At 60.8% G+C, this 24,452-nt stretch overlaps 1 protein-coding gene across 2 annotated transcripts in view; it reads right to left on the reverse strand.

Annotated features, from left to right (window-relative positions):
* The window catches only part of DSCAML1 (DS cell adhesion molecule like 1), a 258,686-nt gene that overhangs the window by 99,044 nt on the left and 135,190 nt on the right, over nucleotides 1-24,452 (reverse strand). For both annotated transcript variants that reach the window (XM_075909312.2, XM_075909311.2), the window contains exons 4-8: nucleotides 11,110-11,256; nucleotides 7,646-7,924; nucleotides 5,829-6,104; nucleotides 4,815-5,111; nucleotides 290-562 (exon numbers count right to left, since the gene is read on the reverse strand). In XM_075909312.2, coding sequence (XP_075765427.1) covers nucleotides 290-562; nucleotides 4,815-5,111; nucleotides 5,829-6,104; nucleotides 7,646-7,924; nucleotides 11,110-11,256 — 1,272 coding nt within the window. The remainder of the gene's footprint in view (nucleotides 1-289; nucleotides 563-4,814; nucleotides 5,112-5,828; nucleotides 6,105-7,645; nucleotides 7,925-11,109; nucleotides 11,257-24,452) is intronic.

Below are 24,452 nucleotides of genomic sequence, written 5' to 3' on the forward strand. Positions count from 1 at the left end.
CCTTTCTCCCCCCGAGTGAAGGAGGCCGAAGGACTGTGCCCTTCTCACTCTCTACATCCCTTTGGGCCTCCCGCCCTAGGGAGCCCAGGGACGCGGGACAGCTCTGACCCCACGTGGGCGTGTGGGAGCAGGAGCGCCAAAAGGACAGTGCTGAGATTAGCCAGCTGGCTCCGCCAGACCCCGGCCTGAAAGCTCCCCTGCAACAAGCGCACGAGAGACTCAAAGAGGTGGCAGGACCCCCGGGCAGGACCCCGGGACTAGCCCGCACAGTGGCAGAGGTCCCTCCTACCTTTCACAGTCACATGCACGCTCTGGCTGATGGAGAGCTGCGGCTGGATGAGGACGCTGCAGAGATACTCCCCTTCGTCCATGCCCTTCTGCACGTCCATCAGCTTCAGGGTGCCGTTCTCAAAGACCACCTGGCGGTGGTTGTCCGGCAGCAGCAGGGCGTCCTTGTACCACTTGATGGAGTAGTAGGGATACCCGATCACCCTGCAGTTGATAAAGGTGTCCCTTCCCGCCACGGCCGTTATGTTCTTCATGGCTCGGATGCTGGGGGGGCCTGCGGCGTGGGGAGGAGGAAAGAGGCAGGCTAGGTTAATTCCCAAGAGCAAGTTGTTTGCACTCAGATCTGTTGCTATTTCCGAGCACACTCCACAGGCCAAGGAGGCCAGATAAACACTTAGGACTCACTCCTGTTTTGAAGAGGAAGCAACAGCTCAAGTATGGGGCAGCCAGCCAATTGCGGGGCCGGCTTCTGACCACGTCTGGGCCCCGAGTTCCTTGTGCACCGAGGGGGGGTCGTTCCAAAGCAGCCTACAACAGGGACGCCCGCGCCCCACGGAAAGTCCCCGGGACGTGTGCTCCGAAACCACAACCTAACCCCCTGGGGGCCACTCGCTCCTGTCCTCAGGGCGCTCCAAGCACACCTCTGCGCCCACGTCCTGACGCCAGGGGCAGCGCGGCTTTGCTGGGCAGGCCGGGTGCTTCTCGGCTGCTTCCCTCCGCTCCCATCAGCGCCCGACCCCGCACAGCTGCCCTGCACGTCTCTCTGGACAGGACGCTGCCCTCTGCTGCCGCAGGAACACGCCAGGAGCAGGACCTCCCCACCACCAACCTGAACGCAACAGAGACTGTTTCACCTCAGTGTTACAGCACCGCCTGCCTGAGCATCCCGTGAAAAGCCACCACCCAGCAAGCAGTTCCCATCTGGCTTTCAGGACGCTGCCCTGGAGTATTTCAACACCGTGTGCCACAATCCTCCTGTTTATCAGCTGTTGCCTGCACAGAACAGCCAGGCAATACGCCACCCTGCCTCAGCACAACTGCGGCGTGCCTCCTTCGGCGGGAGCGCGGGACGCTCTTACGGAAGACGCATTTCCTCAGCTCCCTGAGGGGCATGAAAACTAACACGCTCAGAAGCCCTTTGCGGCATTTTTAGACCCTCCACCCACGTGCTCCATAAGTTCGATCTAGGGAGGCTAATGAGGGCGACCAAAATTACAAATGGAGCCCAGGATTTAAATATCCCACGCTTCATTAGCATGTTCCCGGCCGGTAGCCATTTTAGAGATTGACTAGCCCGAAGTAACTGCCCGCATCTACACCCGGCAGTGAAACAGGATTCCGAATTAAAGCCCTAACTCGAATTAGCTGTTATTCCTCCTGCAATGAGGTTTACCAGCTAATTCGAGTTAGGGCCTTTACATCGGAATCCCGTTTCACTGCCGCGTGTAGACGCGGGTGTGACAATGCGTTGGGGTCCCCCGCCGGGGTTTTCCCGTCTCCTGCACCCCTATAGTGGCACGGACAGACTCCACCAGCCAGTAGAACAGAGGGAGTTTATTGCTCCTCCAGGATACAGCACAGCACAGATGTCATCTGGTTACAGGAACTGGGGCTAGGATGCCTCAGGCCCCCTTGAGATGGGGGAGACTGGGCCCCTAAATTCCAGCCCCTTTCCCTAGGCTGTCTCCTCCATGATCCCCCGACAGAAACTAACCAACTCACTTCCAGCCCTGCCCCCAGCCAGGGGCGGCTTTCCACCTTCCTTTGTTTCTCTCCCTGGGGGGTAGCTGGTCGGACAGGTTGAGAGACCCTTGCCTAGTGACTCATCCCCTGTCCTGCTGGGCCGTGCTACAAACAGCAGCCAGTGGGGGTCACCCACAGCCCCAGCATAGCAACCAGCAAGGTACCCCCACTACATCACAGCAGGCAGGTACTTCGGGCTAGACAATTTCTAAAATGGCTACCGGCCGGGAACATGCTAATGAAGCGCGGGATATTTAAATCCCGGGCTTCATTTGCAATTTCGGTCGCCCTCATTAGCCTCCCTAGATCGAACTGGGGGCTAGTGTAGACGTACCCTAACAGATTTATTGGAGCATAAGCTTTCGTGGGCAAAGACCCACTGCGTCGAATGCATGTCACGTTTGTGGGGGAGGGAGACAGGAGAGAGGAAAAGTGTTTTGGTGAAACTTGCAGCTGCCTCTTGCTCCGGTAAAGCCACCGCTTCCACCGCTCCAAAGCCTTTGGGAAATCAAATAAAAAATGGATTTAAAATGCCAGCCTTCGCTCCGGGGCATGGATGGGACACGACTTCAACACCGGAGCATCCATCAAAGGGAAAACACCCGCACAGAAAAGAGCGTCTCTTCAGAGGCACGAGCCACAATTTCCTCCCTGATCACTGAAAAAGAGAAGGGCCCCAAAGAGCTCTGGGAGTGGAGGGAAAACAAACCCTGGCAAACCGAGGGCAACCAACCCCGCCTGCTTAGATCTGGAGTCAAATTCAGCACAGGCAGCATCAGCTCCAGGTGATTCACACAGGAACACGCACCGTGCATTACACTGACCATGCAGCGCTGGCTTCTGGACCAGCAGAGAGGGGGAGACAGAGGGAGCACAGTCACACCCACCACAGAACACAGACGTGCGAGTAAATCATAGACTCGTGGAACACTAGCGCTGGGAGGGACCTCGCGAGGTCGAGTCCAGTCCCCTGCCCCCACGGCAGGACCACGCCTGGCCTGGATCATCCCTGACAAGGGTCAGTCCAACGTGTCTCAATGTGACAGAGAACTTGGAACAGTTTTAAAAGCTTGCTCCTGATGAGCAGCCCTGTCGGAGAGATGTGACACCCCCAGGCCAAGGAAGCCTGCGCGCGGCCCATGCGCACACACGGGAATGCACATGCGCGATCGCTCAACGTGCAGCTTCAGCGGTCCCCAGGCAAACGCCACAAGGCCCAGCGCAGGCCTGAGACCCGGATGAACACGCCCGTTCAAACGTGCTCCTGGGAGATCCCACAATCCTAGAATACGAGGACTGGCAGGGATCTCGAGAGTCATCGAGTCCAGTCCCCTGCCCCCATGGCAGGACCCATGACTCGTGGCGTTGTCTAGTCACACCGATGCAGTGGGAAGCGCTCACTGGTACTGGGCGGGGGCTAATGCTGGACCTTGGGGCTCGGAATTTTGCCCCCCACAAGTCCCTGGAAGGCAAACAGCAGCGGGCGCAGCCGGGACAAGGGGAGTGATGAACACCACGCTGGGTTTCAGCAGACGAAGAAAATAAAGCCAAGGCCCATCACCTACCCAGCCGGCTCACCGATGGGTGGAAACACAAGGCCCGCGGGCGCGCTTAGAGCTGGGAAAGGAGGCCAGAGGCAGAGCGACCAGGAGGGCAGGGCAGAGGTGACACAGAGCAGGTGACAGAAGCAGGGAAAGCTAAGCTCACAGCTGGGCCGGGGACTGGCTGGAGCGGTGCTCTCCAAGTGGGCAGACATGCACCAGCTGCACTTTGGCCCCCGGGGCCAGAGCAAAGAGGGGGAGTGCGCACTCACTCTCGCCTCCAGGGAGCTGGGCTCCCATCTCCCCTGGGCTGCAGTGAGAATTCAGCTGGCTCCTGCCGCACCCGCCCAAATGCAGCGGTTGGGGCCGTTGGCGAGAGCTGCTCCGGAGCCAGGGGTGCTGCGGCCCACGCAGCAAGGCAGCACCCCACTGCATTAGGATGGGGCAGGAGGGAAGAGGTTTCTCTGCTGCCCAGACTGCAGTAGCAGGGCTGGGGCAGAGTCGGACTGAGCTGCACTGGAGCGGGCGGCCGAGGGCAGGGCAGGCGCGTGACGCTGGCACGCTGAGCGTTTGCTTCTCCCCCAGTCTGCGGGACGTGCAGCTGTCACGTGGAAATTGCAATGAACAGCTGTGGCAGGGCACAGCGCCCACACGGGGGGATGGACTATGGCCTCTGCCACGGAGCCCTGGAATGGGGCCTGTGGAGCAGGGAACTACAGGCCCCAGGCGTCCTCCGTCAGCACCGTGACCCAGACAGCTCCCAAGGAACCATGTTGCAGGGGCAGGGTGGCCATCTTAGGATGGCGGGCTGGGCTCCCTGACAGTGGCTGGCACCAGAGGCCTTGGGAGGGTGCAAGAGATGCCACAGACAATTACAGGACTGCCCATTTCTCACTGGCTTGGGCAGAGCAGCACGGGGGTTCACCCGCCTCCCTGTGGATTGTAACCCTAGGACACAGCTGCAGATGCCCACCACAGCCACAAACACCCCATCTGGGACTCCGGCTCAGCCTTTGGCCTCACGGTTAGCTTGTGGCAATGAGTTCCGGAGGCTCCTGTCTCACCAGACGAGCCGCAGGGAGGGTTCGCTCCGCCATGTGTGTGCTGACGATTGGCAGTGCAGCGGGGCCGTGGGGGAGGGGGTGGGACGCCCCAAAAGAAGAGAGTCTACCAGGGAACCAAAGCAGAACACAACAAAGCCCGGTACGAGCCCTATGCTGATATTGAAAAGTAGACAGGCACCTCTTACGTTTATTCGCGCTTGGTATTCGGCGCTGCCCACCGAGTTCCGCGCGGCGCACCGGTACACCCCTCCGTCCTTGATCTGCGGGCCGGTCACGTTCATGTGGCTCACGGTGGTGCCGTCCGACATGGTGTACTGGTTGGTGCGGTGCCCGGTGTCCCTGGCGACGGGCTCGTCGTCCAAGGCCCAGGTGATGGTGGGGGGAGGAGCGCCTTTGGCGGCACACATCAGGGAGAACTGCTCGCCCGGGTTCACCACCTTCTCGCTGAAGGAGGAGACGATCCGGGGGGTCCCGTCTAGGGAGAGACACCGGGGAGGGCAGGTCAGGGCTTCAGGGCGGGCCCAAGCGTGACTGAGGGGGGCTGACCCTCCGAGGCAGAGGAAGGAGGCTGCCTTGGAGAAAGGGGGCTGCCCCATCTAGACGGGGCCTCGCTCCCCATCTCCATCTCCGCAGGGCATTTTGCCTGCGTGGGACAGGCCCCGCTGCAGGCCGCTCCCTGCAGTTACCACAGCAGCCTACACCCCGAAGTCCTGGTTACTGGAAGCGCCCTTGGGCCTCGCTAAGGGACGGCCCCTCCTGGCTCCTCCCTTCCATCTCACCCCGCTCCTCCTGCAGGCGGGAATTCTTCCCCCTCTCCTGAAATGCTGGCCCGCGTCAGTGGGTGCTGTGAAATAACGGCCCCCAGAGCTGGCTGCATGTCGGTGCTGGGCGGAACTCGGCCGCATCGCACGGGCACTGGACGGGAAGCACCGCGGGCGCAGCAGGCACTTGGGCAGAGCACTGGGCGTGCCGGGGTTGCACGCGGGCAGACCTTGCCAGACAGGATGCAGACGGGGGGACCCAGTCCTGGGGATCACGAGCCAGCACACAGGGCCCTGGAGAGGGGCAGTCGGGTCTAAAGAGGGGGCTGCACTCTCCTCTTAGCGCTGGTGCACCCGGGGGAGTGTGGGGGGCACAGGACGGGGAGACCCTCCCCTTGCCCCCTCGCCACCAGGCCGAGCGGCCGACTCACCCTCCAGCGCAATGATGGAGAAGTCCTGCGCCGTCTGTGCTTTGCGGGTGGCGAAGCACTGGTAGGCCCCCGAGTGGCTCTTCTGCGCGGCCGCGATGAGGAGGGTCTCGTTGCTCAGCCCCCGCAGGGAGATGTAGTCGTCCAGCACCACCAGGTCCGTGTTGCGGTACCAGCGGATGGCGTACTCCGGCGAGCCGCTGAGGGCGCAGGAGAGGATGACCGTGCTGCCGATGCCCGTCTTCAGCTTCTTTGGCGTGAGGCTCACGTGCAGTGGGTCTGTGCAGGGCCGGGTGGGAGGCGAGAGGGACACGCTCAGGGCTCAGGGCCTGGGGAACCATCTAGCGAGCCCCCCGGCACAGGCCACGGGGGCACTGGAGTGGGGCCAGCCGAGCGGCACTAGGCACGTCTGCAGGAAGGCTGCAGGGCGAGCCGCCAGGCCGTGTTGCTGGGAACATGCCCCCGTGCGCACCCACTCTGGCCTAGCGCACGCCGGGCCGTCGGCGTTCTCACGTGCTGGTAGCAGGGGCTCGGCCTCCGCCGGCCCGCTCCGGAGAAGGGCGGGGAAGCTGCAAGCCCGGGCCCCTGCCCCTGCCCCCAGCCTTTCCATCAGCCCCCGAGTCACAAGGGAAGGGGCCTGCTGGGGGTGGGCAAAGCCTGGGACGGGGCTCCGATCCCGACTGGAATCCCACCTGAGCCAGCGTTCGTGGGAGGGGAGGGGGGTGGATCAGCGGCCTTAGTCCCGGCCCAGTTCCAATATTAATGGAGTCAGACGAACAGAGCAGGAGGCGTGTCTTTGAAGGGGAGGATGGATCCTTTCTAGAGATGTACTCGCTGCCGCCTTCTGCCCTCCCCCCCGGCTACCCCGGTGTACCCACTCCCCCCCTGCCCCCCTGGTTCCCCCGGTGTACCCACTCCCCCCCGGTGTACCCACTCCCCTCCTGCCCCCCTAGTTCCCCCGGTGTACCCACTCCCCCCCGGTGTACCCACTCCCCTCCTGCCCCCCTGGTTCCCCCGGTGTACCCACTCCCCCCCGGTGTACCCACTCCCCTCCTGCCCCCCTAGTTCCCCCGGTGTACCCACTCCCCCCCTGTGTACCCACTCCCCTCCTGCCCCCCTGGTTCCCCCGGTGTACCCACTCCCCCCCCGGTGTACCCACTCCCCTCCTGCCCCCCTGGTTCGCCCGGTGTACCCACTACCCCCCGGTGTACCCACTCCCCTCCTGCCCCCCTGGTTCGCCCAGTGTACCCACTACCCCCCCGGCTCCTCCAGTGTACCCACTCTCCTCCTGCCCCCCCATTCCCCAGAAGTACCCACTCCCCTCCTGCACCCCCCGGTTCCCCACATGTACCCACTCCCCTCCTGCACCCCCACCTCCGGTCCCACCAGTGTACCCACTCCCCTCTGGTGTACCCACTCCCCTCCTGCCCCCCCCCCGATTCCCCAGAAGTACCCACTCCCCTCCTGCCCCCCCAGTTCCTCCGGTGTACCCACTCCCCTCCTGCCCCTCCCGTTCCCCCGGTGTACCCACTCCCCCCTGGTGTACCCACTCTCCTCCTGCCCCACCCTGGTTCCCAACATGTACCCACTCCCCCCTGGTGTACCCACTCCCCTCCTGCCCCCCCAGTTTCCCAGAAGTACCCACTCCCCCTCCTGTTCCCCCCCCCCCCCGATTCCCCAGATGTACCCACGTCCCTCCTGCCTCCCCCTGCCCCCCGGATCCCCAGAAGTATCCACTCTCCTCCTGCCCCTCCCCCCAGTTCCCCAGATGTCCAGTGGAGTGACCCGTAACTGGGCATGCTCCGCGGCTGGGCGCTCACCTATGACTGTGAGGGTCCCGGTGACCTCTGCCGAGCCGAAGGTGTTGGTGACCTCACAGATGTACATCCCGCTGTCCTCCACGCGCAGGTCGCTGATGGTCAGCCCTGTGATGCGCTTGGTCCACCTGCTGTCGGCAGGGAGCGGGCGCCCGTCCTTGATCCACCGGATGGCTGGGTTGGGGTACCCGGAGGCGATGCAGGGCAGCTCCACCAGCTGGCCAGCCGTCACCTCCCGGGACTGAAAGCCGTCTAGGATGCTGGGGATGGACTCGGCCGGGTCTAGGAGCAGGGAGGAAGCAAATGGCCCTGAAGCAGCTACGGAGCAAGGGCCGAGGCAGCCCCCTGCACACGTGGGGGGGGGGGGCAGACCAGCGTGAGTGGTGGGAAACACTGGGGACCCAGGCGTCCAGGACAGGGACACCAGGGAAGGCCTGGGCAGCACAGAACTCAGCTACAGACGGTCCAGACGCAGGTGGCTTGGGTGCTGAAGACCCAGGGGTGTTCTCGAGGGCAGGGCAGCACATGGCCGGACAGCTGCACGTATGCAGAACCCATGCTGCCGCGTGTTAGGGTTGGGGCTTGGGGCCCTGTATGCACACGTGGGGTAGGGCCAGCAAGGTGGGGGCTGGGGCTAGCCTGTGGTGAGTGACTGGCCTACGGTGGGGCAATGCCAGGGCTGGCCGCCTCTCAGCTCTTCCCCGGAAGGCAGGGAGACCTACGCCTGCAGCAGGGCGGGGTAAACACAGCAGGTGAGCCGGCTGGTGGGAAATGCACAGGCTCCGTGGCAGCCGACGAAATGTACAAGCACGGGGCCCGGCGGGCGGCCAGGAGAGGAGCAAATGGAAGGCTGGGCCTCAGGAATGGAATCAGTCCCGGGGAAAGACGCTGCGTTGGTTACGCCCATTGCAGCAGGCGTCACGCCGTGGAAATACCAGCAGTGGCAGGGCCAGGGCCCAGCCAGACGGAGCCCCACCCCTGTGCCCTCCACGGCCTGGGAGAGGAGAGCGCCAAGCATGCCAAAGGCACCGGGAGAAGACAGAGCAAAGGCAGGGAAGGGGCCGGTCCTGTCCCCGCCCGTCAGGTGGGGACACACGCTAGCGAGGGGTCTGCCTGGTGCAACATGCCGCTCCCTGCGAGGAAGCTAGCTCCGCCCCTGTCCCCAGGCCGCCTCCTCATGGGCACGCGCTGCCAGCTGTGCCGCAGCCGTTCCCCTCCCTCGGCTGCTTTGCGCTGTGACGGGAGGGCGGCGCTCGGCTGCTGACCCCGAGGGGCAGGCCCTCGGTGGAGAGGTGCGCTGGGGAAGCACAGGATGGCCTGGTGGCCCTGCCGTGAGCCAGATCCGCGTCACCCCCTTGCGGCCGGGGCGTGGAGAGAGAAGTGAGGGCCTGCTTCTTTCCTCCATCCCCCGGCCCGCAGCCGTCGAACGTCGGAGCCCACGGAGCAGGGCCCCGGACACGCGGTGGAGACGCAGGCGCCGCACTGCTCGGTCACGGGGCTTTGAGTTCGAGCGAGCGAGCGAGCGAAGTCCCTGCCGATCAGAGTAACTTGGGCAGGCAGTGCGGCCGGGCGCTCCCGGCGACACCCACCGCGCTGTCTGCTGCAGTATCACTTGCATCTTCGTCACATCGCATCGGGCCGCTCGCATCCCGGCCTGTCACATCCCATCACATCGCGCTGCGCCGCGGCTCCCCGCCTGGCAGCTGCGCGTCAGTTCCAGGTGGGCGAGTCGATCGGCAGACGAGCTCCCTCGGCGGAAAGGCGGCTCGCGGTGACACGTGCTTCTGCACAGAGCTGCCACTGGCCGCCAGACGCGGGCCAAAGCCCCGGCCCCTCTCCCACGGGCCTGCGGGATGCACCGGGAAGGCAGGGGCGGGTGCGGCTTGCCCAAGGAGCTGAGTTCCAACCTCACCAAGTCCCTTCCGCACCCCCTTGTCCTGGGCCAGCCTCAGCTGTCACCCGGTAAAAACACCTGAGGGAGACCTGGGGTCCTCACCTGCAGCTCTGCCCAGGCACCTTAGCCCTGACCCTCAAGTGTCTCCTGTTTTGCCCTCCCTGCACCCCACTTGGTCCAATCCTGCCCCCCACGGTTCTGCACCCCACCTGGTCCGGCCCTGTCCCCTCTGGCTCTGCACCCCACTTGGTCCGGCCCTGCCACCACCCCCCGGCTCTGTACCCCACTTGGTCCGGCCCTGTCCCCCCCGTGGCTCTGCACCCCACCTGGTCCGACCCTGCCCCCCACCTGCACAGCTCAGTCCACATCCACATCTCGGGCTCCCGCGCTCAGCCTGGCTGCTGCCCTTCCCACCCACATGCTCGCACCCCTGCAATTCCCGCCAGGGTGTCTCCTGGGAAGAAGCTGCCCTGGCCCCTGCTGCCGGGGGGAATTGCCGTGGGAGGCGCGGGCTGGAGTCCCGCGCGGGCTGGCGACCGTGGAGGAGAAGAGTCGAGACCCGACTTGCTGCAGCAGCCAAAGCCCCTCCAGGAGCCCGACGGCCCGCCCGTGCGGAGGACTCCAGAAAGGGAAGTCGCCGGGCAAGAGCCATAGATTACTGCAGAAACAGGAGCTTCTTCCAGCCAGCAGCCTGCGCACGGTGCCTGGCTCTTAGCGCTGCCCCATAGGGCTCCCAGGTCCCCACTCCAGGCTCCTGTCTGCAGGGTCACAGGGGAGGCAAGCCGACCTCCCCGCCCCTCCCTGGGCGCTGGGCGTGCCCTGCCAGAGCTCTGCTGGGCAGCAGAAGGAACAGGCCACCTGGGGCAGAAGCCCGGGGAGTGCAGGACTTGGCTTGGCTCCTCTCCCGTCAGGAGGAGTCTTTGTCTGCTCACGGGGGTGACTGGGAGGGTAAGATTTTCCCCTTTTGACCATTCCCACCCCTCGTTCGTTCCATGCTGCCCCCACCTCCACCCACCCCCCAAGAAAGCAAACAGGCCTGGCCCACCAGATAACACAAAGGCTGGGCTCCGCCGCCCGGAGGAGAGAGAGAACAGCATGGCCGAGGTTTCCCAAGTGCCCAGTGCCCTAGGGGCTTGACACAGCACACAGTCAACCTGTGGAACTCACTGCCAGGGGATGTGGTGAAGGACGAAAAGAGAAGCAGATTACAGAGAGGAGTTCCTGGAGGCAAGGTCCATCAATGGCTATTACGTGATGGCTGGGGATGCACGCCATGCTCTGGGTGCCCCTAGAACGTGCCTGCCACAAGCTGGCACTGGGGCATTCGAGGAAAGCGAAGCCCCTGGCACTGAGCACTGGCGGAGGAGAGGCTGCTGAGCTACAAGGATCATTGGCTTGACCCTGGAGATACCACTGCAAATCCAGCCCCCGTCAACCCCGTCACATTACAGCCTCCCGGGCTGTCCCCCCCACATGCATCTGTCACCATGCCGGGAGGCGCGCTGAGATCATGGGAGCAGGGCCGCATGAGACCAGGCCTGCCCTCCGAATCCGGGCAGGGGCCCAGCCTTACCTGACACGGACAGCCTGGCTCCATTGCTCTGGCGCGTCTCTCCGCTGTACTTGTGCTTGGTGATACATCGGTAGGTGGACAAGGCATCTTCCTTCTGCACGTCCGATATGTACAACCCCCCATAGAAAGTAATAAAAAACCGATGTTCTGGGGAGACAAGCGGGAGAGAGGGGGAGTCTGGTTATACACTGCATCGCCAGGCATCCAGGGGGCATCGCCAGGCATCCAGGGGACAAGCTGGGAGGGGCGAGCCATCGGCGGCCTGCAGCCAAGGGTGCGCCTGGGCGGCGGGAGCGAACCCCAGCCGCTGGCCCCTGCCGAGAGGAGGGGGAAGGCCGGAACGGGGCAGAGGAGTACGTCTCTGCAGCCCCTCCCAGGCCCGGGAAGGGACCAGAGGTGCTGGGCGTGAGAGGAGCGCCCCAGGCGGGTCGGTGGTTTGGTAATGCCGGCAGGGCGGGCGAGAGGCGAGCTTGCGGCTCCCGCCTCAGCCTGAGCCCGTCTCGGCGTGCCCCACTGCAAGGGGACAATTAGAAGGGAATCCATCCCGCCGAGACAACAATTAGCTTAACTTACTTAGCCGTGTGCGAAAACAAATCAAGAGCTTGAGCTGGTACTCGAGCGCTGGGGGAGACTCCAGAGGGCAGCAGGGAACGCGCAGCACAACGCCGGCCAGCCAGCACGGCTCTCACGCGGCAAAGGCCTCCCTTGCCTCTGCCCCGGGGCGGTGAGCAGGCCAAGGAGCAATCCTCGGCCCACTTCTTAACCTGCCCCCCAGCTTTGTTCTTCCCCATGAATATTCATAAACGCTCAAGAGTGTGTGGAAGAAGGCAGCAGCAGCCTGGAAAAGCAGCAAGCAAATGGCTTGGGAAAGAGGTTGGAGCCGGCTCCGGCCCCTGGGAAGCACCTTGTATCCTGGTGCGACTGCCCTCGCATAGAGCCTGTGCTCCCCGGAGAGCAACGGCTGGGATCTCTCACTCCACCACGGCAGCACAGCCACGGCGGGAGGGGCCACGGCAGTTGCTCACCAGCAGCATGGCACCGCCACATGCCCCCCCTGCAAAGGCCTGGGCAATTTGGATCGGATGCCATCTCCTGAGCCCAGCTGTGGCTACGAAGACGAGCAGAGCCGGGGGAAGAGCACTGTCTATGGCCATGACGGACACAGGGCTGTTCTCAAGCGAGGGGGTGAGAAGCCAGAACCAGACATGCACAGAGAATCACGAGCCCCTGCGAGACCAAAGGCTGCCCTCCAAGCGCAGGAAACCACAGCATCTCAGCAGCACCCAGCGCAGCGACTCGGCCCCGGCCCGGACAGATACTCGTGTGTCCCCCGCGAACTGCACTCCCAGCACGACTCCTGACACAGAGCCTAACGCGGAGAGAGCCCGCGAGCTCACATCTCACTGCACAGCGCGCCTGAGCGCACACAGGCCGCAAAGCCACGTGCCACAACGTCTGGAAGGCGCAACAAGTCGATGTCCGGCCCTGCAGCCACACGGAGGCCTGACAAGTCACCCAAGTGATCAGGCAGAGTCGCTGCACACGCTGCTTTGCAGAACCTGCAAGGGGAGGGGGCGGATGGCGGAGAGGAGAGATTTCTCTCTCTGTGTTTACAAGGAGGGGCTAGATGCTCATTAGCCAAAATCTGCATGTGTTGTTTTGTCTCTGTGTTATGACATGGCAAAGACAATGCCGCAGCGCACACATCATTGCAGAACAGTTGTAGCTCCGAGCTGTCAATCGGAAGCATCCAGGGATTAATAGAAAGGTCCAAGAGAGACAGAAAAGCCCTACAGGTGCAATTGCAATAAAATGCAAATAGATCATTAATTTTTCATCTCGCAGCAAACCAGTAAGCACAGAATATTGGCTGTACTGGAATTTTAAGCAAGGGGGAGGCAGTTTCTATGGCAACAAGCAGCTGCTGCCAAATGCTGCTCCACAACCCCGAGTGTCCTCGTTCTTCCCCCCGCTAGTTTTTGTGCATATTTAATTGCGGTGCCGTTTTCAGAAGGCTGCGACTCCCCGGAAACAAAGGCTTGCGAGCCGAGCCGAGCGCCGTGCCGCGCGCGAGGGAGACAGGAACCGGCAGTTGTGCGCTCAAACCTCTAGAGGGCCCCTCTGCAGCATCGCTCCTGCATGTTTGATGAGAATCCAATTATGGCATGGGGGGGGGGGGGGGGGCTGGGGAACCTACAGAGCCCTCACAATGGAGAGCCAAGAAAACACAGGGAGACAAGGGGGAGGGGAACACCCCCCACCATGAAACGAACACAAACGAAGCCCAGACACCTATTTGCACCTGGCCTCCCCGCCCCCGGGCCCGGAGACAGCCTAGAACCCTTCCCACCCACCCTGCCGAGGCAGCGAGGCCCACGGAGCAAGGCCGGGCAGGGGGTGTAAGGGTGCACGTGCCTAGGCCGTGTGCGGGGCCAGAAAGGCCAACGCGCTGCCAACGGGGAGCTCGGCCCGGCACGGGACAGCAGACAGCTCCAGCGACTCCGTACAGGGGGCGAGCCAGGGAGCCAGGCTGGGGTGTGCACTAGATCCTGGACCCAGGCGCGGAGCCGTTCAGTGCAGGCTCCGGGTGAGTTTCACGCGCATGCTCCCCAGCCCCAGAGCGCCACGCAACACCCACAGCAAACTCACCGGACGGCAGGAAACTTCTCCCAGCTACTCCCAGCTCCCAGTCAGGGCATGTCCCCCAGCACGGGCCAGAAGCCCAAGCAGGCAAACCGACCCCTAGGAGCGGCCCTAGACTAGCTGCCAGCAACTGGCGCCCCAGGCGACCCTGCAATCGGCCCCCCCGCCTGCAAACCCCTCAACGATATTGCGCCACCATTTGGCGCCCCACTGAACTTGGTGCCCTAGGCGACCGCCCAGTTCACCTGTATGGACGGGCGCCCTTGCAGACCCTGCTCGTCTGTGGGGGGAAGGCTTCGGGAAGCGGAGGGCTAAGTGCACGCGTGGCCAGCGCGCCGGAGCTGCGCCGGTTTAACTCTCGGCGCTAGAGGCGACCAGAAGCCTCTGCAAGTGACCCTCCAAAAATCCCACTTCCGAGGGCTGGTGGAAGGGGGGGCATCTGTCCCAGTGGCCTTCCAATGGCAAGAGAAAACCGACGATCGATACAGGTTCACAGTTTCTGCCCCATCCAATATAGATCTAGAAAAACAAAGGGGTCAGGGCTGCGGGAGAGAGCCCTTGTGTAGTTCATTAGACTAACGAGAGAACTTTCCCTCGGCACGCTGGGGCCGATACGTCCGGCCACGTTCTGCTGGAACGGCCAGGGATCGATAGGTGCCAGTGCTCATGAATTAGCTGTCGTTTGAGCACACGCCACCCTGAGCAGGCAGCGACCGGCGGGGCCAGTTCCGGCCACAGTTAAAGTAACGGAGAGAACCCCGGAGCAATGACAGGGAGGCAGGCGGGGAAGCCCCGAGGACCCGGCCTGTGATTTTCAGTGGCAGCTGCATCTGCTTTCCTAGCCTGCCTGTCGGCGGGGCTGTCCTTTGGAGAGGGACGTGGCCTCTCTCCTCCGGCTCAGTGGTAATGGAAAATCTCTGCCAGCCAAGCCCAGACGGTGTTTTCTAGGCCTGCTGCCCGGCTGTGCTATCTGCCGCTGCAGCTATCAGCACTCCCGCGGCTACCAAAGCCACCTTGTCACCTTTTGCACAATGGGACTGCCCCTCAGCACAGGCCCTTGACCTGCAGGTCGCTAGCTTTGCACACACCCTGCACCAGAGAGAGGTTAGATCAGGCAGAGTAAGGCTCCAGCCCCGGGTGTGAAATGGAAGCCATCCAGGAGCCCAAATACAAATGTAAGACGTGCTGCACGCTCTCTGGCCCCTGTATTACACGTTCCCAAGCACACTCAGTCCCTGGGGTGGACGATAGCAGCGGGTTTCCTACCCCTTTCCAAGGCGACATTTCCCCTGCGTGGCCGCTGTGACGTAGTGGGGGGTAAACTGCTAACTCTCTGGCTGCTGTCTGTAGCACCACCGAGCAGACAAGCGATGAGTCACTATGCAAAGAGGGGATCCCAACTGGTTTGGCCAGCTGACCCCCATGGAGAGGAACAAAGGAAGGTGGATGCTGCCCTGGCTGGGGGGCAGGGCTGGAGGAGAGTGAGTTAGTTCCTGGCTGGAAAGCAGGGAAGAAGGAACCGGGGAGGGGGCTGGGATCCCCCCATCTCAAAGGGGGCACTGAAGCCTCTTAGCCCCAGTTCCTGTAACCAGATTACATCTGTGCTGTGCTGTATCCTGGAGGAGCAATAAACCACCCTCAAATCCACTGGCTAGTGGAGTCTGTTCGTGCCATTTCAGGGGTGCAGGAGATGGGGGACCCCAACGCGTCGTCACAGCCGCACACGGCCGAGTGGCACAGAGCAGCACTAGGCCACAGGACCCGGCCACCCTCGCGTTCCGTGGCCCCTGCAAAACAACGTCAGCAGGCCACGCCACGCCACGCCACGCACCCAAGCCTCTCCTCATTCTCCACTGCCCAGGCAGAGCCAGGCTCAGCGCACGAGGAGAACGGACCCCAGAAACATCACCTTTGCGAGGTGCGGCTGCTGGCTCCATGGCAGCACGGGGAGTGCGAGGCCCAGGGGCACCTTTCAGGCCTGCCTGATGGGGCCTTCTCCTGGGAGTGAGGCTAGTCTGGTGTCCAGAGCCCTGCCGCAGGCAGGAGCCACGCCCAGAGCAGAGCAGGGGTGGCCAGTCCTGGGCAGGGAAGAAGCACCTGACGGCATGCAGTGGGCGGAAGTTTGCCCAGCCAGTGGCCCGGCTGCTCCACTTTACAGGGGGAGAAGAGAACCTCCAGTGGTGCCCAGCGGGGCTGTTCACTAGCACTCAACTTACACGTGCACATTAACACGGCTGTGTGACGTGCACGGGGTCCCCACGTGAAAGGGGAAGCTACGTCTGGAGACTAGGGTTCTGCAAGTGCCGCTGCAGGCAGGGCTGGGCCCGCACAGCCGAAGGCTCCGCTGAGGGATTCCACCGCGGTTCCGCAGGTGCCGCTCCTGTGTGTGCTCACATTTTCACGGGCGTCTCCAAGGGACAATTCCAAGAAGTGATTGTAAGCAATGAAAAGAGGCCGCAACATCGGAATGACCCACTTTCGCTGACGAGCCGGGGCTGGATTTGAATGCCTGGCGTATGCTAAGCGGCCAAAGGCACGCAGCCCGCAGGTGGGGTCTCTGGGGACCGGTGCCTTCCACAGCCCGAGAGACGCGTGTCCCTCGCGCTGCTCAGAGCCGAGCAGCCAGGCCATCTCGACCTCCCCAGAGACCTCACGCCAGCCCCAAGCTGCTGGCTGTGCAGCGGCTGAGTGCTGAGGCAGAGAGCTCCGGACTAGCCAGCCCCCAATTCCACCCTGCACTGGGTGGCAGCCCCGTGTTCTTGGCTCCTTGACAGCGGGCATGGAGCGCGCTGACGTCACAGGGCTGGGGCTTGGGGAACGGCTCGTCTCCCCGCAGCCAGCTACGGCAAGTGACGCCGAACAGCTACAGAGCCGGCCAGAGCAAATAAAGCCAGAGGGCTGGAAAGAGGGGTGCTGTGAAGGGCTGCTCTCTTTCTGGCCTTAGTCTCTTTCTCTGCACAGCTTTATCGCCCTGCTCCAGAATGAACACCCACCTCATTCGCCTGGGGCAACAAGATTTTACTTCTAATTTTGCTGTAATCAAACTGGGAGCACTGCCCGGGCATGCTCCAAATGACTGGACCCCGGTGGCTCGCTGGCACAGGGTCACCCTGACATTCGTTGCACACGCACCAAGGGGATGCTGTCAGACTGGAATCGCGTTTGAATGGGTTTTCTGAGCGAGGACAATGACACCAGAGAAGAGGAAATGAAAAGAGGATGTTTCGAAAACAGGATGGAACCGACCTGGGGAGTGGAAATTAGTGGGGCAAATAGCGGTTAACCAGTTAACCGGACAAACACAATGCTTGACCAGTTAACCTTGACCCCATGGGGGGTGGGCTGGGAATGCGGGCGTGGCCAGGGCTCCACTCCGCATGGCCAGGCCTGCCCTGCTCCTCCCCAGACCATGGCGGGACTGGGGCTGCCGCTGCAGTGGGTAGCCGGGGTCCCCGCTCTTCTCTGGGCCCTTCAATCAGCGACGTGTGTCCTGCGTTGGGGACACCGAACCCGGCACATATTCCCCTCGCAGCCACGCCAGTCCCCGATGCAGAGCGACGACCTGCCTGGCTGGTGTTCTCGTCTCCCCAGCCAAGGGTCACAGCCGCAGACCAGGAGCTCACGTTCCGCTCAGTATCACCCACGGCCCCCACACAGCTGCAGGGCGTCCCTGCCTCCCCGGGCGGAGTCCCCTCTCCCGCAGCCTCCGGGCTTGGACGCATCCACACATTCACTCGCAGCTGTACTTACGGGTGTTCTGGTTCCCTGCACCCAGGGCGATCCAGGTCGCTCGAAATCGCCGACTCGCCTCTTCACTCCCCAAGTCCGGGGCCATGCGCGAGCCTTATCAGAGAGGATTTTAGGGTCTCTCCCAGGTCATTGATAAAGCTGTTAAAAAATGCAGGGCCAAGTCCTGATCCCAGCCGGCCCCCACTAGACACACACCCGCTCTCTGACGACTGCCTGTGCACAGTGACGTTGAGACCCAGTGGCTTGGAAATCATTTCCTGGGTGCCATGTTCATTTTGATTTGTTTTACCCCGTGGCTCTTCATTAGACTCCTGTGCACCCCTCCCCCTATCTGACATCTCTATTGCAACAGCCCCCATATATTCCAGGCTCTGTTCCAATGCAGAAGAAGTCTCTGCCCCAAAGAGCCTGCAAACAACCATTCCGCTCGAGTCTCGTTTATACCCAGCACGCTGCTCTGTCACCTCATTGGCCATCCAGGAGCCAGGCCACACACGCTTAGCTCTTTTAGTCTGCAGGGCCATGTGCATTTTAAAACGAGACCTGCCAGCCGCCACCACACAGGAGCTGAGTGCGAGAACCTGAGTGTTACTGGGCAGGACGGATGCCACGCGCCGTGCAAGGCTTGGTCTGTACTGCTCTGGCTTGAACCTCAGCCCTTCTGCAAAACCTGCCGCCTGCTTCCGGCCTGTCATCTCCCCCCTGTTCTTGCCCAAGGCCCTTGTATTTCTTGTGCCTGCAACGTTTTCTTCTCCCTCCTCCCTACATAGCACAGCCTTCCCGCCAGCCTCCTCCTCCCCCGGCAGTGCTGCGGGGAGCCGGAGGCTGAGCCCTGCACGGGGTGGATGCTATTTCCCACTCTCTCACCTGCCCCTCGCGTGGGTGATCCTCAAACCCGTCTCTGGAGCCCCCTCCCATCACGGCAGGTCTCCCCCTCCTATGGGCAAGGCGAGACCTCTACTGCGGCCCTTCCCGGGACGGCAGCGATCGCTCATCATGTGCAGCGAGGGCTCCGCCCTCCCTACCGCCCCGGGACAGGATGCCTCTCCTGCCGTGGCCAAGGGCCCGCTCCACGAGTTCCCGTACAGAGACGGGCCCCCCCCCGCTCTCCCCAGGCGCTCGGTGCTCGGGCCGTGCCCAGCTCTCGCTCTCCGCCGTGTGCATTGGCAGGGGCCTGCTGCCCGATGGCCCCCTCCAGGCCCTCCATGCAGGTTTGTGCTTCCAACGCCAACCCCCCGGCACAGCCCGTTCCACGCCCGCCAGAGCCACCGCTCAGCACTGGGGCGTCGCCAGGGAACTGGCTCTTCACAGCGAGAGTGCGCGGCGGGGTCCCCGTCCGCTAAAAATGTACATCCCTGCTGGGTGCCGGGCTTGGCTCTGCTCCCGGCTGATGAGCCAGTGCTGCAGCGTCTCGGCCTCTGCCCACAGCTGTAAAACAGGGCTCGAGCCCCTTCCCCGCTGCACCAGCTGCCACATCCCAGCGTCTGCGCCCAACTCAGCTCTGCGCCCTGCACGCAAATAACGCCAGCTGGGACGCAGAAGGGTGGGACATCGCGGCAAAGTGTCTTTCTACGCTCGGACAGCCAGTGGTCGGCGTCAGTCCCGCTACGCTGTGGCCAAGAGTTCCACCAAGCGCTTCTGCATGCTTTGATGGATGCATTGTCACCGGAAACATTGGGGAACCTCAGGTCCCGGGGCCAGATGTGGCCCCTGACTTGTCTGGATCCAGCGCCCAAGGCACAGGGCTCCCCTTCCAGCACTGGGGGGCCTGCATTGGTGTGCCCACCCCACACAGGGCTGGAGCCCACAGAATCTCCTAGCCTGGGCCCCCCGAGGCTCTGGGGTGTGAGGGCAACGCGGGGAGTGTCTTCCCCTTCTCGGCTGGGGACGTCAATGAGGCTTTGGGGTTTTTTCTTTTTGTTTTTTGGGGGGTTTTTTGCTTCTCACTTGTGTGGCCCACGACTGATTTTTCTGTGGGTCAATGGCCCCGACCCAAAAAAGGGCCCCACCCTGCCTTAGGCTTTCTTGCATTGTCAGAGGGTTGCTAGACAGTCGGAACTGGGCAACTGTTACAGATAAGTTCCCTGCGAATATTTGTTCAGGTTTTAAAACAACTGGCCATGCCTCTGTTGCCCCGTCAGCGCTCCCCTTCCACGAGAATGCTGGCATGCAAGTTCTGCGGCGGGAACATCCCTAAAAGAAGCAATTTTGAAGGAAGAGCTTGGAAAATATTTGGTGAAAGAAATACTGACTGTGGAATCGACCATTCAAATCCCGCAACTCTGTCCCAAGAGTTCTGTAAACTGAAGCGTTACCATGCAGCTTACGTGCCCTGTCAAAACTCAGCAACGGCCAACCAAATCACATGGCGTGAATACAAAATGTCACCACCAGGGACCTGGGCGCAATCCATATTTCAGGAATTAGCTCCTGAAAGTATGGCCGGTGATCACAAACAACTAGAAGAAATTCATCTGTCACAGATGCAATATAAAGAAGAAATAGTAATTGAATGAATTATTCACTTTCAAAAGGACACCATCAGGTTAACCATCATTTTTTTGGGGGGGGGAACCCAGATTTCCTGTGCTAAATTCCAAACCATGCGAATGTTCACAGCCAACAGGCTGCTCAGTGTACTGATCTCTTCCCTGGGAATGCCATTTGCTTACTTTTTGCCTCTCAGAAATACACCAGGACACACCTTCTGCGCATGCTAAGCTGGAGGGTTTAATGCAGTGGCAAAATGCTGCACTGAGAGGACTGCACACATGACATGTTTGCATCGTTAAGCAAATCACTTTGCAGGGATTTTTTAAATGTAATGACAAACCCTGCTCTCGGCCTTGTGCTCTTCGAAAGCGTCGTTCTCCCCGACGCCTACATTTGGTCTAAATTCAACTCCCAAAGCCCCTTTTAAATTCTCTGGGAGGAAATTCCTCAGACATTTCTCCTTCTCCAAATTTTTATTGACATAAAATAAATATGTGTGGTGAGTATGACCAAAAATTGGAGCCACTTTCACAGATATGTGCTCATGACTTGATAAAATTGGTATTAACAGAGGCCTCTTTTTAATAGCATCCCGGGGGGGAGGGGGGGTATTCTGACAGTTATGAAGAATTATTAAATCAAGGGTAATTGGGGAAATCAATGGGGCCAATTTCTGCTCTCCTTTTCACTGGGGTAAACCCAGAGTTATGCTACAGAAATCAATGGGTTCACATTGGTAAATGACAGAGGAAGTCGGTCCATCAGATTTGAATGCCTCGGAGCCCATACGGTTCCTGTAAAAGAGAGGGTGCTCTGGGAAGAGCGGGTGCCTTCTAACACAAGGCAGAGTATTTTGGGTCGTTTTATTTATATGCAGAAGTTACTTTGGGGAAGACGTCACTATCGCTACCACAAACTACCTCCTCGCTCCGCCGCCACCCAGCCGCCTCCCCTGCGCCTGCATAACAGACTCAGCCCCCGCATCTCGCAGCACGGAAGGCAGAGACCGAGGGGTGCGGCAGATTTCAAGAGATGAGGCTTCTCGGGGAAAGAGTTAATGGGGCTTTCATGTAAATTAGCCATAATGACAGCATGGCACCTGCAGAGGGCACGGTTCTGGCGTCTCAGCATTCGCGCGATCCCCGAACAAGCAGGAATTAATCTCCCCGAGGTGGTCCACAGACGCCTAATACCAGCAGAAAATTACAGAACAGGATGAGGAACATTACAAAATGAATAGGAGGGGACTAGAGATTTCCGTGCCTAATCCTGTTAACGAGACAATTTCTTATCAAACTCATTATGTGCCAGAGACAGGAGGGGAGGCAGGGAGGGAAGCCGGTTGGGGGGCAGGAGAAGGAAGAAAGACGACGCTTCCCTGCCTGCCTGTGAATTATAAACGAGAAGTGACAGACGTGGAATTTTTGTGGGCTGCGGTAACAGAGCCTGCCCCGCAGTTACAGCCACGGGCTGCGCAGCCTGGCCAGGACGGGCACCGCCATACGAGTCACACGCCTCGTTTCTCAGCCGCAAAGCCCGGGAAATCAGACGGGGAAGCACTTTCCTCCCGAAGTCTGCAGAGCGAGCCCAGCGTGGGGTTGCCAGCCCTCCAGGACTCTCCTGGATTCCCTGGGAATTAAAAGACTGCCAGGGGATGGTTCATCCCTGCTGGACGACAGCCAACCAAAACTGGCATCCCGAGCCCAAGGAGGGACCCAGTTCTGCCCCGACAGGCACTCGGGGAGAGAGCTCAGGTCGATGGGAACCAAGGGCATGGTCAATGGGGCATCAGAGGACCCACTCAGGCCCAGCAGGACAGGAAGGGCCAGAGGGAAGCCGGGTCCGGGCCAACGAGCGACTGACCTTAGGGCTGGTGAGGCCGGGCATGCCGTTTTCAGAGGTGCCTGCAGAAGTCAGCCGCCACGGCACGTTTCCCCATTTCCCTGGGGCAATGGAAGCCAAAGGACTCAGGCTCCCCAGGCTCGCTGACAGCAGTTCTGGGCCCCACGGCCGAACAGCCACTGGCCCCACACGCCGCGCGGGCGTGGACACGGTCGCCTGGCATGCGGGTGTGCTGCCCCCGCCCCGGCCGGCTGCCCTGCTGGGTCCACTCCCTTCTGGCCCCGCCCAGGCTCTCACCTGCCCAGCCAGCAGGGTCGCCAGCCGTCCAGTGGGGCAAACCCAAAGCTCCTTGTGGGGCGTGGGCAGCAGCCAGCTCAGTGCCCGGCCATGCAACGTGATGCAGCTGCACCGCGGTGTGTCATGACGGTATCTGCCCCAGTGGGCTCCGGGCAGGGGGACTTGGAGAAACAGCGCCGCCCTCTCTCGGGGAGCCTTTTATCCTGCCCGGTAAGATCCAGCCGCAACATGGCTGTTTACTACAAGGCATGGGGGAGGGCAGGAAGGCTCACCCGGGGATGGCGTTGGTCGAAGCGTGTATACCAGCTGCCTCTCCTACCCCCCATCTGCCAGTACTACCAACACCCCCACTTCTGGCGTCCTGATTGCACCTAGAAGTTCAATACAACACGCTCACTCCAAGGGGACCTAAATATGACAACGCCATTTGCCAAAAATCGCTCATTAGCCATCTCCCAGCGGCAATGCGTCCAGATTACGACCGGCATGAAGCACAGCCGCAGAGGTAAGACTCCTTCCAAAATGATTTTTCCAGGCTAAGTGTTTTTACCCTTCTATAATGACTCGCCTTCATTTTCCAGGTGGGGGCCAGAGGAATGGCTTCGAAGCATCATTCCCGTTCCATTTGTGTTTGTGACGACGAGGCAGAATCTGCCGGTTCGTTTTTACAGAGTGGGGGCATGGGGCAAATCTCTCACTGGAGTCTACTGAGAAGGGAAAAATCACACCGTATCGCAGCATCTGCAAAGACAGCTTGCCCTCATCTGCCCATCGGGGGGGTTCCACAGTTAATGGCTTGCTCCTGCTTCGATATGCAAGCGTGAGGCTGGCATGACAAACCCTCATTGCTGATCACGCTTAGTTATTCCCCCAAAAGTACAGCTGTAGACACACTCGCTTCCCTGCGCTCGCCCCACGGAACAAAGCAGGAATTCTGCTGTGACCCTCCCCCCCATACATGTATGATACACACACACTGGTTAAAAATTCAAAAAGCAGTTATTTTAAAAATGTGGAACTAGTCAAATTTCATGCTAATGAGAAGAAAATCCAGATCAAGGATTGTACAGAAATTTGCATCTCAAAGCTGAAAACAGGAAGTCACTGAGAAAGGAAAATCCACCACCGAGTTGGTAACGTTTATGGCCATAATTAGGCTAATGCTGCCTCTGTTCTGTCAGCTCATTTTCATCAGCCTCAGGGTACCGGGGAAAACAGTTTCCTGCACAACCCCTTCTGCAGCACAGAGGCTTACCGCCCTGTGCTGGCATCCAGCTCCTCGACCCAGGGAGCTCAGCCACCGTCCCAGATATGCACCTTCGAGCCAGAGGCAGGACTTCCGTAAGAAAAGTAGCATCGTGGCGAGAGGGTAGGGGAAGGGGCCAGACAGGTCTGCCACAGTGGCAGGAGCAAGGGAGTAGAGGAAGCCCTTCCCACTACAGACTTTCCTTGCTCCACTCTGCTTGTTCTTACTGGCTCAGAAGCTCGAAAGGGCCGGGAGCTGCCAGAAGTTACTGACACATTTCATATTGTTCAACCGTCTCTGGCTATTTTCGGCAACAGACTAAAAATGAAGGTTTCCCTTCTGCATTTAGATACTAGGAGATTTTCCCGGCATTGCTCAAGTCCTTCAGGACGGGGGGACAGGGAAGGGGGGGTTGGGAGATGGGGCCAGCCACTCCCCACTTCGGGATGGCAGGGCTGTGCTGCCTGGCTGCTGGTGTTGCTCACTGGGGCTGGCCTGAGGTGGCGGGGGCCATGCTGTCTGGCCAGCAGCTGCTCTGCAGCTCTCTGGAACTGTCAGGGACACATTTGCTTGCTGCTCCTCCCTGTGGTCACTCATGAGTATAACTGACCCTGCTGTCACACCCCTCCCTTTCTGTTTGATGAAAACCAGCTGCGTTCCACATGCCTCCCATTGTCCTGACGCAAGCAGACCCCGGCCTTGCTTTAAGTTATGATCAGAGGATGCTACACACCAAATCTGGGAGTCCTAGCTTCTCCCGTTTGAGGAGTTTTTGAACAAACGGACTCAGAGGGCTGGACGGACACACAGACAGACGCAGCAACTCTCCCAAACATAGAGCAGATTCTCTGGTGCAGCCAGATTGATTTCTAAGGGTGGGACAGTTGGGTGGAAATGGGAAGCAGAACTAAAAATCATAACAGCGTTGGCCAAATCCGGTGCCAAAGTGCCCGGCTGTGGTCCCAGCACCTAAAGCCCTTAAGCACGTGTGTGAGGCCATCGCTCTCTACCAGACAGGGTTGCCAGGTGTCCAGTTTTTAACCGAACAGTCTAGTATTTGAGCTTTCTGTTC

The sequence above is a fragment of the Pelodiscus sinensis genome, chromosome 25, assembly GCF_052426305.1.
Source record: "Pelodiscus sinensis isolate ZL-2025 chromosome 25, ASM5242630v1, whole genome shotgun sequence".
NCBI lineage: Eukaryota > Metazoa > Chordata > Testudines > Trionychidae > Pelodiscus > Pelodiscus sinensis.